The following is a 16,775-nucleotide window of genomic DNA, read 5'->3' as shown; positions in this document are numbered from 1 at the left end:
AAGGAAGTTCGTTGAATCGCGCTCGCTAAGCCAGCAAGGAAAATCAATTAGGAAAGAAGAGAAAGAGAGAGAGAGAGAGAGAGAGAGAGAGAGAGAGAGAGAGAGAAAGAGAGAAGAAAACGATCGAGGTGGAGTAGCGTAACGATTCTCTTCAAAGATTTTCACAAGACGTATGAATCGGTTCTCGAGTCGTTCCGTGAACGTGTAAGAAAAAGAGAGAAATAAAGAAAGAGAGAAATAAAGAAAGAGAGAGAAAGAAAGAAAGTACTTCGAGAAAGGATCGATCGATTCCTCGCAACTCGCACCAATTCGATCATAACTTTTTTAGTCCGTCCTTAGTTGACGCCCATACGATGGATTTGGCGTACTTTATACTTTTTCTTCCTTATTCGGTTTGCCTTTTCATCGAGAAATTTTTTGACTTCTTCTCTCTCTCTCTCTCTCTCTCTTTTTCTTTCTCTTTCTGTATGCCTCGTTATATTTTACTTTTATTCTCTTTTTGCTATCTTTTTTTTTTTTTATGTCCCTTTTTATGCCGAAACTTGATGAAACTCATGGAAGGTAGATGACATCTCTCTCTCTCTCTCCCCCCCCCTCTCTCTTTCAAAACATTTTCGAAAATGTAAAGTAATCCGACATGCGGATCGAAGGAATTCGTGTCGTTTCGACAGCTTTGATGTCGAAGGGGCATCGACATCTGTTGGATTTCGAGCGTGAAAAACGTTCTCCTTTTATCGTTTCCCTGTTACCAACGAGAAAGAGAGAGAGAGAGAGAGAGAGAGAGAGAGAGAGAGAGAGAGAGAGAGAGAGAGAGAGAGAGAGAGAGAGAAATAGAGAAGCAGTCTCAAACTTCCATCTTATTTAAGTCGTTATAATTGCTAGCAGATTATGCACTCGCGTGAGCAGTCTCGAGAAGAGGGATCTGTTTTCGAGGTGTGAGTATGACAAAGAGGGAACGTGTAAATGAACGTTAAAGGGTAACGCCTTATGTAATTACGAGAAAATCCTCAAAGCTACGCTAGGAACCTCGAAAATAAACGGATTTATGGTAGGTAGAAATAAATGTCAGAATATACTTAGCAAGATTTTACGAGGGCAGGATAAGTTCTTTTAAGAAGGGAAATTCTAAAGATATTAATTTTCTTTTTTTATCGAATATAAAACAAACATTTATTCGATAGTATTTATATATAAGGGCTGAAAGTACAAAACAATTTCTTTCTTTTTCTTTTTTTTTTTTTTTTTTTTTTCCACGCGAAACTTAATTTTCAAGAAAATCAACTCATTTGAGAAATCAAATCGTAAACCAAATAATTATTTAGATACATAAATCGTCGAAGTTGAGTTATAATTGTATTATTAAAATTATTGAAACATAAAAAAAAAAAAAAAAAAAGAAAGAAAGAAAACATGAATCACCATAATAATAATATGATTTTCTTTAAAAATAAAAGAATTCATTTTCTCGAAAACGAAGCACATCCTACAAAGAAAATAATATTCCTTTTCTATAGTTTCGATTTATCTCATCCATTGTTTTCTCACATTGTTTAATTTCAATGTCTCATTAAGAATAAATTGGAAGAAACAACAAACAGGATAAACAATAAAGAAACTTTTAAAGAATAATGTCAAAGATACGATAAATTATTGACAAAAATGATTACTAATATCATCTCACGTTGCATTTAGTTATACATACATATATATATATATATATATATATATGTGTGTGTGTATACAGTTGATCCAGATGAAACATCGATTAGTAGAGATACCTCTATTATCCATAGATATTATACGTATATACATAAATACATACATACATAAGTACGTACATACATTCATATATATATATATATATATATACATACATACATACATATATATATATATATATATATATATATATATATATATATATGCAAGATAGTCGTGAAGGGAACGTAGACCCGTATTCGGCCGGTGTTTAACGCGAGAGAGACGTTGTTGAACAAACAACGAACGGTAATCAGACATCGTCGTTCCAAATTCACGCCTGCTCCTTAAGGCGTTAACCGCACCTAAGAGAATCGAGCTCCTTTGTCGGGGCGCAAAGGGCGTGGTGTCTAATTGAAAGGAGATTAATTAAGGCCCGTCCGTACACGATAAGAAAAGCTCTTAGCTGTGCCAACGACAACTCGAGCATATCCACACCATTCTCTTAACATTTTCCTCGCATGGGAAGGAAAGATGGTTGAGTGAGTGGGTGAGTGAGTGGGTGGATGGCTAGGAGTGGGAAATCCACGTTAGAATTATGATAAAGAAACGAAGAGATTAAACGTAGAGTGAAGTGCTCCGTTAACATGAATTACACAATTTTGTCATACTCTATGGCATCACACCTCCATATATGTGAAGTGACGTTTTCTCGCGCCTCGTACACGTTCTATCTTGAGTGTGAAGTTGGAAAAAAAAAGAGAGAGAGAGAGAAAGAAGAAGGGGAAAAAAAAAGAAAGAAAAGAAGGCTAAAGGTGGAAAGAAGAGACGCGAAGAAAAACGATTCTTCTTCAGTGACTTGTAAAGAGGGAACGACTAGAAAAAGGAAAGACGCGCGGAATTTTGATAACGTTAGAGGACCATGAACGTGCCTTACCGCGAGAATCGCGACTTTCCTCTTCTCGTAGTTATTCCGTAAGAAGAGGAGGAGGAGGAGAAGGAGGAGAAAGAAGACAAAAAAAAAAAGGGAAAAAAAAGTAAGAAAGGAAAAAAAAAAAAAAAAGAAATAGAAAGAAAAAGGACGGAAAAAAAGGAATAAGAAAAAAAAAAATAAAAGAGATCTGCAAGCACGCGCTCGCTTCGTGGTCGGAATCCGTTCCTACACGACTACTCGCAGCCGTCTGAAATTTAACCGCCCTCACCAAAGTCCGCCTGGATCCTAACGAGAAAACGCACGTGCGCTCGACGTTCCTACCAAGCCGAGATAGGGATAATGAAAAAAAAGAGAGAGAGAGAGAGAGAGAGAGAGAGAGAGAGAACGAGAGAAGAGAGGGCTATCGAGCTAAGTATACCCTCCGGTCTACGTGAAAAATCCTTTAAGCGTTTCTTACGTAAGTAAGCCGCTGGACTCGTTTCACGTTAACCGCAAAATGCATTTTAAGAATAGTTGTAATAGTTGATCGTCCATGATAATTGGCTGATCTTATATATTTCTAACTCTCGGTTTAACTCTCAACGCTTAAATGTATATTTATTTTTATTACGTTTATTCATTCCTTCTTTTTTTTTTTTTTTTTTTTTTTTTTTTTTTTTTTTACGGGCACTTGAAAAGAAAAAAGAAAAGAAAAAGATACCTTTTTGTGTTTATTATTTTTAGCCTGTTTAATTTTACAATAGCTATCTAACACGTTAATTCTAATTATTATGATTTCGATAATCGTAAAAAAAAAAAAAAAAAAAAAAAAAAAAAGAAATCGATAATCCCTTGATTTTGACGAAAAGTTCTGATTTTTAATGTTAAGCTTTTTCATTGATTGAATATATCATCTGCCTTTAAAATTTTATTTTAATTTTAATTATTAAGAAAACTTTAATATTTTTCGTATGACTGTCGATAATAACGTTATCATAAATACGGATCTCAGGTATTTCGTTATAAATCACGTTACAAACATAATTAATTCGTGGTAGTAGTATTTTCTCATTATATCATTTCTATCGTCGACAAAGTCAATTATTAGTTTATATATATATATATATATATATATATATATATATATATATATATATATATGAACCGATGATTATGAAATTAATCGAAGTTATTCGAGATATAATATTATGAAATATGTTTTGTCACAAGGCTATTCTTAAAAATTTTCAATTATATAAAACTCTATACTTCAAGAATAAATATATAATACGTATCAATCTTTTCAGTTTATTATAAAAAAAAAAAAAAAAAAATTTTTTTGAAAATGATCCAACAAAATCCAAATGTCAAAATATCTTTTAACGTAATAATGATGTCTATACGTTCCTGACGGCCACTTTCATGAAACCGACAGTTTCATACGGAGAATTAAATATTCGTTAGTTTCACGTTATTTCATATTTCATCAGATAACGAAGAAACATTATTTCATAAAAGATCAATTAAATACTATTATTTATCTAATCCAAAGGATGCATTCTCTCTCTCTTTCTCGCTCTCTCTTTGTATATATATATATATATATATATATATATATATATATATATATACACCTATATCCATTGTTCTCTTGATATTTATATCTCGATATTAAATAACTTCTTTCGTGTATCTCATACTAAACTAATCTCGTTTGTTCTATAAGTCATAAAATCTGTATTAAAACAAGGACGGTGAGTTGAAATATTAATACGAGGTTTAGGGGTTGAATCTCGGTAACTAAAAGTGGTAAAGCTTCCTTTCTAGCTCAGTTGTGTGCACCAACTCGGCCTGTACAACAATGAAATTCTTCTTCCTTCCTTCCTTCCTATTCTACCCTACCCTACCTTCTCTCTCTCTTTCTCTCTCATCGTTATCAATTATGAGAATGATAACAATCACATAAATCCACTTAGTCGAGCCACGACGTTTCAACGTAGCGCACTCGTACACGTCCGATCGTTTATTATCGCATTCGCACTACTCTCGCCTGGCCCATGTATATTATTAAACCATCTTCGCCAGCTCGAACCACGTATGTACACCTCCATCTTCTTTGCGTTTACAGACGTCTCTAAAATTACACTGGCGAGCGCGTCTTTCTCTTCCCCTCCTATTTTTCTTTTTTTTTTTTTTCTTTTGTTTCACCTTCATCATCATCATCTTTTTCTTCTTCTTCTTCTTCTTCTTCGTCCTCCTTCTCTTTTTCTTCTCTCTTACATCTTCTCTCTTTCGGATCCACTTAACCGTGAACGTCAGGAACGAACGTATACGTTTCCCTTTCAAGTACCACTACTAAAGGGGGGGGGGGGGGGAGAGAAACGAACTCGACAAAGGGAAAAATAAAAAGTATCAAATTGATCGACGACGAACAAATAAAGAAAAAAATGCAATAAAGGAAGAGAATATTGTATGATCATAAAAAAAAAAAAAAAGGGAAGAAAGAACAAAAAAACAAATATTGTACGCCAAAGAAAAAAAAAAAAAAAAGAAAAAAAAATTTCATTTCTCATTTCGATATGCTAAGTATAATACTGCAATATTTATTTCATATCTTAAACGTATCGATGATAATCATATATTTCTTTTTTTTTTTTTTTTTTTCATTTAATTCAATCAATTTACGGCGGCACATTTTATTTAAAGATATTTTCGTCTGATACGATTGAATCTAAGTACGGCATTGTATAAACGCACCACGAATGCGTTCACAAAGGGACTGACTACTGCAATGAGGACGGTGCACTTGACTTCTTCGTGTATTTTCTTTCTTTCTTTCTTTCTTCCTTTTTCTTTTTTTTTTTTTTCTCCTAGTCGTGAATACTTTTCATAGAGATAACGAACAACCTGTATATATATGTGTGTATATATATATATATATATTATATACTTAGATATTCGAGGTATCTTCGTAGAATAAAAACGCTTTAACGACTTTACAAATGCGTTCCGACCGTGCAATCCATAAACCTTGATTAAAACCACGATAATTAAAGAGTACGCTATTTAACGTATAGATATACGTATCCAAAGGAAATATTTAAAAAGATTCGGGGATTATGGATCATAGCTTATTGATCTATAGATCAAGTAATAAATATTTAGACTGAGGGAATAGGACGTACAAAAAGTTAAAATTACAAAAAAAGAGAAAGAGAAAAAAACAAAAAAAAAAAAAAGAGAGAAAAAAGGAGATAAAACAAAGAAAAAAAAAAAAAGAAAAAAAGAGAGAAAAAACAAGGGAAAAAAAGAGAAAAAACAAGGGGGAAAAAAAAGAGAAAAAAAGAGAAAAAAATGTGAATGTGAAATATAAACGAATAAATTTAAAAACAAATATAAAAAAGGAAACAAAAAAAAAACAAAAACAAAACTCGAAGAAAAATGCAAATGTAATAATGATTAAAATAAAATAATCGAATGTGTAACTTAATATAAAGTATAAAAATAAAGAGAAATAACAAATTATAAAAATGTACTAATAATAATATATATATATATAAAAATAAATATAAAAAGTAATTTAAAAATATAACGAAGTAGTAATGTAAATTAAATTAAATATAAAAAAAAGGAAGAGAAAATAGATGAAAAATAAAAAATAAAAAGTTAGTTTTAATTCGAGACCAACGATTTTACAAAATTGATATCACAAATTATATATATATATATATACATATTTGTATGTATATGTATGAAAAAAAAAGAAAAGAAAAAAGGAAAAGAAAAGAAAATCTTTGAAAAGCACTTCGTTTTGTTACTCGACGAGGTTAAATTGTCGCATACGTCACCTTATGTAACGTTTCGATCGAGAAGTCTCAATTGTCTTTTTTCATGGTCTTTAAAAAGAGATAAAAGAAGGTTGAAACGTTTACCTGGCACACGAGCAAGCGGCACATCGAGAAAAGAAGACGAAGAAGTAAAAGGGGAAAAAATAAAAAAAAAAAAAAAAAAAGAAGTAAAAAAAGAAAGAAAGAAGAAAGAAGAAGACAGACTCGCGCTCGCACACCACACATTTTCCGTTTCCCCCAAAGAGCCTTGACTTTCTTCCTTTTCTACATTTTCCTTCCCCTCTCCCACTCATCCTTCTATCTTTCTCTGTCTTTTTCTTCCAAAACGTCGACGTTCTTCCCGTGGGAATAACGACGAAAATTGACAAAAGTCTTTTTCTGTGTACGGTTTTACGTGCGTCGTGGCTCCTTTTTGCCGTCTCGCGCGCGTCGTCGTCGTTCTCGCCTTCTTCTTCTTCTTCTTCTATCCCGGACCACCAAGAGAAGAAGAGAGACGCGCATTTACGTCGCAATGGAAATCCGAGAAAGCCGGGAGCCCTAGGGTTCATTCAAAGTCACCAACTCTACCTTCCTTTTTTACTTCTCTCTCTTTCTCTCTCTCTCTCTCTCTCTCTCTCTCTCTCTCTCTCTCTCTCTCCTGTCTGTCCCTTTTCTTTTCCCGTTCTTTTGATAACCGTCCAAAGAGAAAGAGAAAATGAAAAAGATGAAGAAACACAGAAGAAGGATAAAGTACGGAAGAAAGAAAGATAAAGAGAAAGAGAAAGAAAGGAAGAGAAAAAACAAAAAGAAAAGAAAAAGAAAAAAGAAATGAAAAAGAGAGAGAGAGAGAGAGAGAGAGAGAGAGAGAAATAATGAGAAAGAAAGAAGTATACCAAGCGTGAGGAACGCGTTCGTAGGGGATCCCATGAGAATTTCGTTGGCCGATGTCAGATGAAATTACAACATCCTTTCCTTCCGTAACGTTTTCTTTTACCCGAAGAGAGAGAGAATTTTTGGTTAACTCTAAAAAAAAAAAAAAGAAAAAAAGAAAAAAAAAAGAAAAAAAAAGGAAAAAGAAAAAAGGGAAAAAAAAAAGGAAGAAGAAGAAGTCACAAACGCGTGTCATATTCCATAGTTAGTAATACTCTTTTCAAAGTTTCCACGCGCAAATTGTTCGCCGTTTGTCAGTCAACAAGGATGCTCCTCCACGTTAACGTCAACGTTCTCTACTGGTTTCCCAAGCAAACCGACCGCCCTCGACCGTTATACTCGCAAAGGACCAATTTCTCAACCGAGAGAGAAAGCTACGGTGAAATTTTAAGGTGCTTTCCTCCCTACCCTCCTCCCCCCTCTCCACCCCCCTTTATAACTCTCTCGGGATTTAATGAGATCGCTCGACGTACATGATGCTTATATCATCTTACGATGTCTACCAATGATAACGATTAGATGTGTATATATATATACACACATATATCTTCCTGTTATATATATATATATATATATATATATATATATATGTATAACAAGAAGGAACATTAAGCGAACAAATAATTACGTCGACTAATGGAAATTAAAAGTTATCAAGGAAGGCTTTTAGATTTTTACGAAACGAGCGTAAAATCGTGGATAAAGTGAATCCCAGAATACTGGGAGGAATTACAGAAAAAAAAAAAAAAAAAAAAAAAAAAAGAAAAGAAAAAGAAAAAAAAAAGAAAGAATAACAAAAAAGAGGAAGAAATAAAAGGAAACAAAAGAAAAAAAAAAAAAAGAAAGAAGAAGTAGATAAAATAGAAGGGGGAAGGAAAAAAAGATAAGTCCAGTCGTTAAAAGCGTCTAAGGGACTATTAAATTCGTTCCTTTTCTTTTAAAATTCGATATATCCATTTTTATAATTCTTACCCCCTCCCTTTCCTCTTTTCCTCTCGTAGAACACAACACGTTTCATGCAATACACCTTTTTTTTTTTTTTTTTTTTTTAATACTTCATCCGTACGATGCATATGGTTATGTACAATAAAAAAAAAAGAAAGGGTATATGGTTGATGAGTCAATAAGAATTCCTTTTTATGAGAAATAAGAATTATTCTTTTTTACGAGGCAAAACCCCATTTATCTTCGGAGTATTTTCTTTTTTTTTTTTTTTTTTTTTTTCTCATTCAATAATCTATGAAAGATGTATTGCTCATTGAAGACTGAAAAATAGAGTTATAAATGCTGAATTGGCCATAACAAAAAGTAGTAATGTCGATGCTTATCTAACGATAAGCAGCTTCTTCTTCCCTCTCCGTTTATTACGTTCAACGATAAAGAATCGATCAAGGATAATACATGAGAGGGGTGGGAGAAAATGAAAGAGCGTCTCTCTCCTTTTTAAATTAATAAAACGATACATATAGAAAAGTCTGCTCTTCTTGGAAAAGCTTCTTCTACACCGTACGTGCACGCGTAAATATTCTCAACGTCATCGTTTTTTCGTCATCGTCATCCGTTCAATGCACCAAGCACGAAGAAGAAATAGAGAAAACTTTTCGGTAAATACCCAAACACAAACTAGCATGCTCTGTGACGATGGAATATTCTTCGACTTCTTTTTTACCCAACGGGTATTTAAAAGGAAGTTTATAGAACGGCATCCTTATACCAAACACACCGAGGATTACGAACTTCATTACAGTACGCGTTTTTAAAAATAAATAATGTTTTTAAACTTTCCTACGCCGTTGAAATAAGGAGCTTATTACCGCAACAAAGAGCATAAATCGTGCCGACATTCGGTATGTGTACGAAAGAATAATAATAAATATAACAAGGAAAACGAAAAAAAAAAAAAAAAAAAAAAAAAAAAAAAAAAAAAAAAAAAAAAAAAAAAAAAAAAAAAAAAAAAAAATAGAAAAAAGAAGGAGAAAGAAAAAGGAAGAAAAAGAAAGTAGGAAAATAGAAAAAAAGAGGACGGTGGTGTGGATGGGTTAGGTTGCGCTGGGAAAGGGAATGAAAAAACGTCGCTAGAAAAACGTGTAAACCGTAAAAAGCTTCGTGCGATATCATATATTTATCTTTAGTACTTCTTTCTTCGTAAGATCAAAGTTTCAAAGAGATCAAAGTTTCTTTACCTTCGATGGGAATATTCTGGTAATCAGAAAAAGAAAAAAAAAAAAAAAGAGAAAAAAAATAAAATAAAATAAAATAAAAATAAAGAACAAAGAAAAGAAAAGTCGATCAAATTCGTTCGAGTGTTTAAGAATAGATAGATACACGAGAGTCCGGTAAAATTCGTAAAACTAATGTGACGGGAACGGAATTTAGTCGTAACGTCAAAGTTTAACATCTTGGATAGATAGTTTCTCTGAGAAGGAATGCGACCAGGAATAGTAACTGTTAGAAGATCGAAAAGTCGCATGGAGTTTACTAAGAATTTCGAATAATTGAAGAAACCTTTGGATATTTTAGAACTGGTCAAACTAAATTTCCACGATTAATTGAAATTTCAAAAGGAAAGGAAAGAGAGATCTTAATTGTGAAAAGGAAGAAAAGATATGAACGAATTGAAACATAGAAACTAATTGAACGAACAAAAATTCTTCTTATAAAAAGAGATCCTTTAAAAGAAAAGTTATCACAGGTGAAAAGAATGATTAGAGTCTTAAGTATGAAATACTTGTCGCGTATATATCACGCGACATAGGTGAAGTAATCATCGGAGGTTGGTATTTCTCGGATAGGTATCCCTTCGAGGATTAATAACGCCTTATCCGGTCGAGCACGAAATTAATGTCCGAGCTTGAAGATAGTAGTAACACCGAAGACGGGAAATGTGTTGGTACGTGTCGAACCACCCCAGTTCTTCCTCTTACAGCGATAAAGATCTCTCTCTCTCTCTCTCTCTCTCTCACTCTCTCTGCTTCTAGGTTCGCACGTAATTTCTTAATCACTCCGATGATATTGAATATTCAACGAAATTAATCTTCGAAAGAACGATGCGATAATTAGCCTCGAATTTCAATTAAAATCGATTTTCCGTCTTTATTTCATTTATCAATCTCTCTCTCTCTCTCTCTCTCTCTCTCTCTCTCTCTCTCTCTCTCTTTCTCATCTTATATTATAAAATATACAGTATCCTGAGAGAGAGAGAGAGAGAGAGAGAAAGAGATTGAGATGGATGGTATCTGTTGGTAGGAATGACGTAAAGTCGTGGAGAAATTAATGCGGTTAGCTACAAAGCCGGCCAGGCGTGAAAGCATTGCCGGACGCCTCGAAGTATTTCGGCCAGAAGTAACGACTTGATTCCGAAAGCTTTCGAGTGCTTTGGTCAGGAGAGGGCTAAGTCGTACCGTAAAGTTTGTATGAGAGAGAGAGAGAGAGAGAGAGAGAGAGAGAGAGAGAGAGAGAGAGAGGGAGTGGTAGCGTTGAAGCCTGGACCCGTTAATGCACCGTAAATCGTACTCTCTCTCTCTCTCTCTCGTCTGGCATTTCCCCCACTACCAATTTTCACTCACAACCACTGTAGTAACCTGAACGAAGAGACAGCGTGACCTCTAACCTCCCTCTTTGTGGCTTAATCTTACGTTTCAAGATGTGCTTCGAAGCTGATAATGAAAGATGAATATGTGTACACAACTGAATGAATCCAACGAGCGCACTCTATTATGACGTAGAAATATAGAATAGATTATAGTGTCAAAATTTACAACACGATTATTATTCTTTTGTTACAGAGATAAAGAGATTATTTTCTATGGCACTAAAACGGAATGTTAATTTATCTTTAATAGATGATATTTTATTAAAGACTTTTTGAATATCTTTTAATGGATAATATTATAAGGATTTTTTTCGAATGTCTTTTTCTTTTTATCGATATTCTCATATCCTTTCATAACGTTAAAGTATTAAGTGTTATTTTTTTCCTTTTTTCTTCCGATAAAAAGTTTCAAAAGAATGAATAAAATTTCATTACAATTCATCATTGAGAAAATAAAGTAATAATCTTATCTCAATATATTCAAGGGTCATTGTCAGAATTAATGAAGAAGTGCAAAAAATGATGTCCAAGTATTTTTACACTTTCAATAAATTTCTATTATCCATTCATTATCGTTTTTTTTCTCTTTTTTTTTTTTCTTTTTTTTCTTTTTTTACATATTTTAATTACCTAAAATACGATCGAAGATTTAATTAACTCATTTGGTAATATTAATTCAAAGGTATTTTTTTCTCAAGAGAGAGAGAGAGAGAGAGAAAGAGAGAGAGAGAACAGCAACTACGATGTAACTATTTCATTTCTTTGTCTCTGTCTCTCTCTCTCTCTCTCTTTCGTTATGGGAGTAACACGTCGGAGAAACATTTTATTTGCAGTGTCGGTATTACGTACATATGTATGTACATAGTTTAAGTTCCTCACGAACGCGCGTTCTCGTTTTCTCGTCTCGAAAAACATCATCGTCGTGGGGAACGTCGACGAGACGCAATTTTCTCCGAGGATCATCCCACTTTGTTGGAATACTTTGTTTTTGTTTTGTTTTTTTTTCTTTTTCTTTTTTTTTTTTTTTTTTTTCAAGTACCCGCATGTCAAAAAGGAAAGAATGAAAAGATGAATGAAAGGAAGAAAAGAAATTATATATATATAAAAAAAAAAAAAAAAAAAAAAAAATAAGAAAGAAAAAAAAGAGAAGGAGAACAAGAAAAAAAAACAAAACACACACACACGAGATAAACGTAACAAAAAAGAAATAAAAAATAAAATAAAAAAAAGAAAAAAAAAGAAAAAGAAAAAGACAGGAAGAAGAAACAATATATAACGTACATAAAATGTACTCTCTTTTCTCTCTCTTTTATTAAACAATGTAACACGAAAAAGAACGTCGTCGAGCGGGTCAGGAAACGTGAGCGAAACAACAAAGAAATATTTTTTTTTTCCTTCGGGCGTTTTCTTCCTAGCGATGATAATTAGGCGCGGCGACTCGTGCTATATATGCCACTCTGCCTTAAAATGAAAGCAAAAGGCAAGGAAAGGCAAGGCAAGGCAAGGCGAGAAAATCAAAAAGACGAAGAAGAAAGAGGGGAGGGGAGGATCACAAAAAGTAGTGGTGGGAAAATAAGAAGAAAAGAAAATGAAAATGCGAGGCATTTAGTTAGATACATGTATACATACATACATATATATATATATATATATATATATACACATACATAACATACACGTATCTCCCTTAGAAATCTCCCCCGAGATTTTTGTATAGTTTCATAGAAAGTCGTGACCGTAAAGAAAAAAAAAAAAAAAAAAAAAAAAAAAAAAAAAAAAAAACAAAAAAGAAAAAAAAAAGAAAACAAAGTCTTCGAAGATGTCGTCGACTGGTTAAATACTGAACACATTTCTGTCCTCATTATTTCCTTCAATATCACGCACGAACGTTTTAAATATTCCACATGTCGTCCCCGATATTTATACATCATTTTTTAATAAGGTAAGAATATTAGCTGTAACAGATTTAATGGTTGGATACGACGAAGGGGAACAATTTTAACAATGACTCATTTCTCACGTTACTTGTCACGTTACTTTTTCTCATAGTCATCGACGGGAACGAGTGGTGTTCAATCCTTCCCGAGGAAGGACGTTAACAAAGAAAAAGTGTATGAAGAATAAGAAAAAAAAAAAAAAAAAAAAAAGAGGAGAAGGGGAGAAAGCAGAACTGAAGAAGGACATGTAGAGAGAGAGAGAGAGAGAGAGAGAGAGAGAGAGAGAGAGAAAGCGTATCACGACTTGGCGAGTTGCCGATAGGGAAGCAAGAAAAGCCGGGAACAAGAAGAAACAGCATGTTCGATGGACGATCTTCGTAAGTCCTCTCCTCCTCGTGTTCTTGGCGACCACCAACGGCGACGTGACGAAAGGAACGAGTTAAGAATGAGAGAGAGAGAGAGAGAGAGAGAGAAAAGGGCGACGATAAAGAGACAAACAAAAGATTAAAAAAAAAAAGAAAAAAGGAAGTCACTCACCTGCTACGAGGATAAAGATGAGAGTTGTTTCTAGCCACAGGTGTCGAGGAGCCATTTCGGAATTTGCAGAGAAACCTTATATGTTGTTCTTGTTCTATTCTCTTTGGGAGGGGGAAAAAAAAAGAACTTGCCGCACTTTTCTTCTCACTATTTCCCCCCTCTCTCTCTCCCCCTCTCTATCTCTCTATCTCTCTTTTCTTTTCTTTCGCGTGTCAATCGTGACACAAACACCACTTATTTTTTTTTCTATTAAATCCAAAACAGAATACACAAAGCACGAGTACCTTTTTTTATCCTTTTTAATAGAAATTAACACGAAAAGAAAATGAACTTGGGTATTACTCCTCTCCCGCGTGTTCTTTCTGCACGATGCCACACGAGCCCCAACTGTTAAAAAATCTTTCCTCTTTCTCTTTCGTTTCTCCCCTCCCCCCCCTTCGCGTATGAATGACAACTCCCTCTTCACTGTAAAAGGAGGAGAGGATCGGATACACGCAAGGCGCCCCTCTGATTGTTACCCAACTGAGACACGGCGGCTATTCGAATTCCGTTCCTCCCTTATTTTGTACAACAACACTATTTTATTTTCTTCTTTATTACGAATCGTTCATAGATGAAACCAATGGAAAATCTTTTCCTTCGTTTTCCTTCTTCTTCTTCTTCCTCCTGCTTCTTCTTCTTCTTCTTCTCTTTCCTTTTACCACGTGTTAAAACTTTTCTTCGAATAAACTTCTCCCTCCCTCTTCTATCTTTCTTTCTTCCTTTCTTCCTTTCTTCTTCCTCCTTTCTCTCTCCACCAAATTGTAAAGCAAATAAGAATAAAAAATACTAATAATAATTATATTAATAATAATAATAATAATAATAATAATAATAATAATAATAATAATAATAGTAGTAGTAGTAGTGGTGGTAGCAATAATAATAATAATAATAATAATAATAATAATAATAATATAGGGCCCAAAGAGGACCCTTCTTTTCACTAAAATATCGATTTGCCCCGTGGCAACGCGACAACTACGACGCGAATCGCGAGGATGGGACTTTAAGGAGCGTTGACAGGGTAATTGAACGTATATCTGCACTGGATTGCGACGAACGAGACTGAGCGTCGCCGCGCGAAGCCGTTCCGTCGCGAGCCGCGCATGCGCAGACCGCCCTAAACTATCCCCACCAAAGTCAACCCTATGAGATACCAAAACCCCCCACCCCCGTTCCCGCCAACGACGCACGCTCCGCTTACTCTCTTTTTCATCTTTTTCTTCTTCGTCTTCTTTATCTTCGTCTTTCTCGTCTCGTACTCTCTCGCTATCTCACGGTGTTCATCCCGTTCTCCCGCAACAGAACGACCGCGCGCCGTTTCTATTCCGCACCTCCTTTCGTAAGGAGTGCCTTTGCGGAGAATGCATACAGAGATAGAAGGAGATAGAATAATGATGGGAAGAGAGAGATAGAGATAGAGAGAGAGAGAGAGAGAGAGAGATGACGTGAATAGTTTTACTAATTTACGAGATATTATCCTTAGTCTTTTCCTTTTTTATTATTATTTTTTTTTTTTTTTTTCAAAATGATAATTATGTTCTTCTTTTTCCTTTTTTTTTTCCTTCGCTTTTTCTTTTCTTTTTGTTTTTTTTTCTTTTTTCTTTTTTTTTCTTCATAAAAATTAAAACATTATCGTTAATCAGATGATGTTTTTTTTTTTTTTTTTTTTTTTTTTTTCTATTATGATATAACCAAATTGGAGTCCAATGAAAATTATTTCTTTTCTTTTTTTTTTTCCTTTCTTTTTGTTTTTCTTTTCCATTTTTCTTTTTTTCCTTTTTCTTTTTTTTGGTCCGATAGAAGATTAAGAGATTTAATAGGGATTTAAAGTTTAAAGAATTTTATTATTTAATTGGTTAGAAAAAAAAAATTAGAAGGTTTATTGTGAAATTGAAAAAAGTTTAATCGAAAAGAATTAGATTTAAGTATTACAGTAAATAAGTGTGACATTTTTTAATTAAATAAGATTGAGAATTTTTCAAATAAAATGATTGTTAGCGTACTTTGGAAAGTCGATTTTCTCTTTTCGAAACTTTATCTTCGCATGCTCATCCTATTAAAGCGGATTCTTAAATTCCATCAATATTATTCTATCGTATAAGAAAGAAGATAAATGTTTAAATGTTGAGATAAGTGTTAGATTTTTTTTTTCTGATTGTGAAAATTTTGTAATATTAAAAAAATATAATAAGACGATAAGTATCCTCATCGAGCTAATATTATCTTAAAATAATTAGTTATTTTTTGTTTGTAACTTTTACACCATAATTAGATCCGAAGAATGCTTTTATCTGATAATTAATCCGATTTCTGATAAAACTTTCATAAACTTTTACAGGTAAACTAATTGAAATTTTCTGTAATTCTTTTCTTACGTTTATTTATATATTAATACTTTTATTTATTAATACTTATGGATTATAAATTTATCCCTTAATAATGCGAAACTCATTGATCCGTTATTATTGATTTTACATCATTTTTTTTTCTATGTATTCATTTATAGTATTCACAAGTCATATATATTTTAATGGGTATAAGCTTGAAAATTTCTATTATTAGAAATTTCATTTATTCGAACACTTATCTTGATATTATCTTACTCCGATAATTATGTATCAACAAATTAATTTTAGTCCGGTCATAGTCGAAATCGAGTATACTAACTGTATTAATTATATTATATGTAAACAATAATATTGCCAATAGTAATCAATTTTCGATCAATGATACGCGATACTTGGAGAAACATGGACCGAAAAGAAAAAGTCCATTTATTTAATTAAAATGTATCAATAAAATATATAAAATATAAAATGTGTCTTTAATATAGTACACTTAAACTAGTTTACTTTTTCAATAAAAATCTCTTTGTTTTCCGTCCTGATACAAGTAATCAATTAAAAAGTTCGTCTCTATAATAGAAACAAATTAATAAAAATAAAAATTCATTAATATATACACACACACACATATATATATATATATATATATACATATATTTTTTTTTTTTTTAAATAAAAACTTACAACACCCTCATCGTCGTCGTCGTCGTCGTCGTCGTCGTTGTTTATATTTTGCAATTAACGATAAAATCTGTAATTATAAAGTTTTACCTGACAAGCATCGATATTATGTACTTGTTGATAAGTTCTTTTTTTTTTTCTTTTTTTATTCTATATTATTTAAATATAATATATTGAAACATGACGAATTTTTATCTTTACTAATGATCAAACGATAGGATTAGTTAGTGAAACTAATAATCATCAAATGATGGAATTTCATGATAATAA

General features: G+C 32.8%; 1 protein-coding gene across 1 annotated transcript in view; it reads right to left on the bottom strand.

Moving 5' to 3' along the window:
- LOC124954937 overlaps positions 1 to 14,209 on the bottom strand; it is a 133,891-nt gene extending 119,682 nt beyond the window's left edge. Inside the window, exon 1 of the mRNA XM_047508614.1 lies at positions 13,435 to 14,209. Within this exon, the coding sequence (XP_047364570.1) occupies positions 13,435 to 13,489 (55 nt within the window). The 5' untranslated portion in view covers positions 13,490 to 14,209. The remainder of the gene's footprint in view (positions 1 to 13,434) is intronic.
- Positions 14,210 to 16,775: the final 2,566 nt, after the last annotated feature.

Source organism: Vespa velutina, chromosome 16 (assembly GCF_912470025.1).
Source record: "Vespa velutina chromosome 16, iVesVel2.1, whole genome shotgun sequence".
In the NCBI taxonomy this organism is placed as follows: Eukaryota; Metazoa; Arthropoda; class Insecta; order Hymenoptera; family Vespidae; genus Vespa; species Vespa velutina.
The sequence above is the reverse complement of the archived record's forward strand: the minus strand, read 5'-3'. Positions and strand labels throughout refer to the sequence as shown.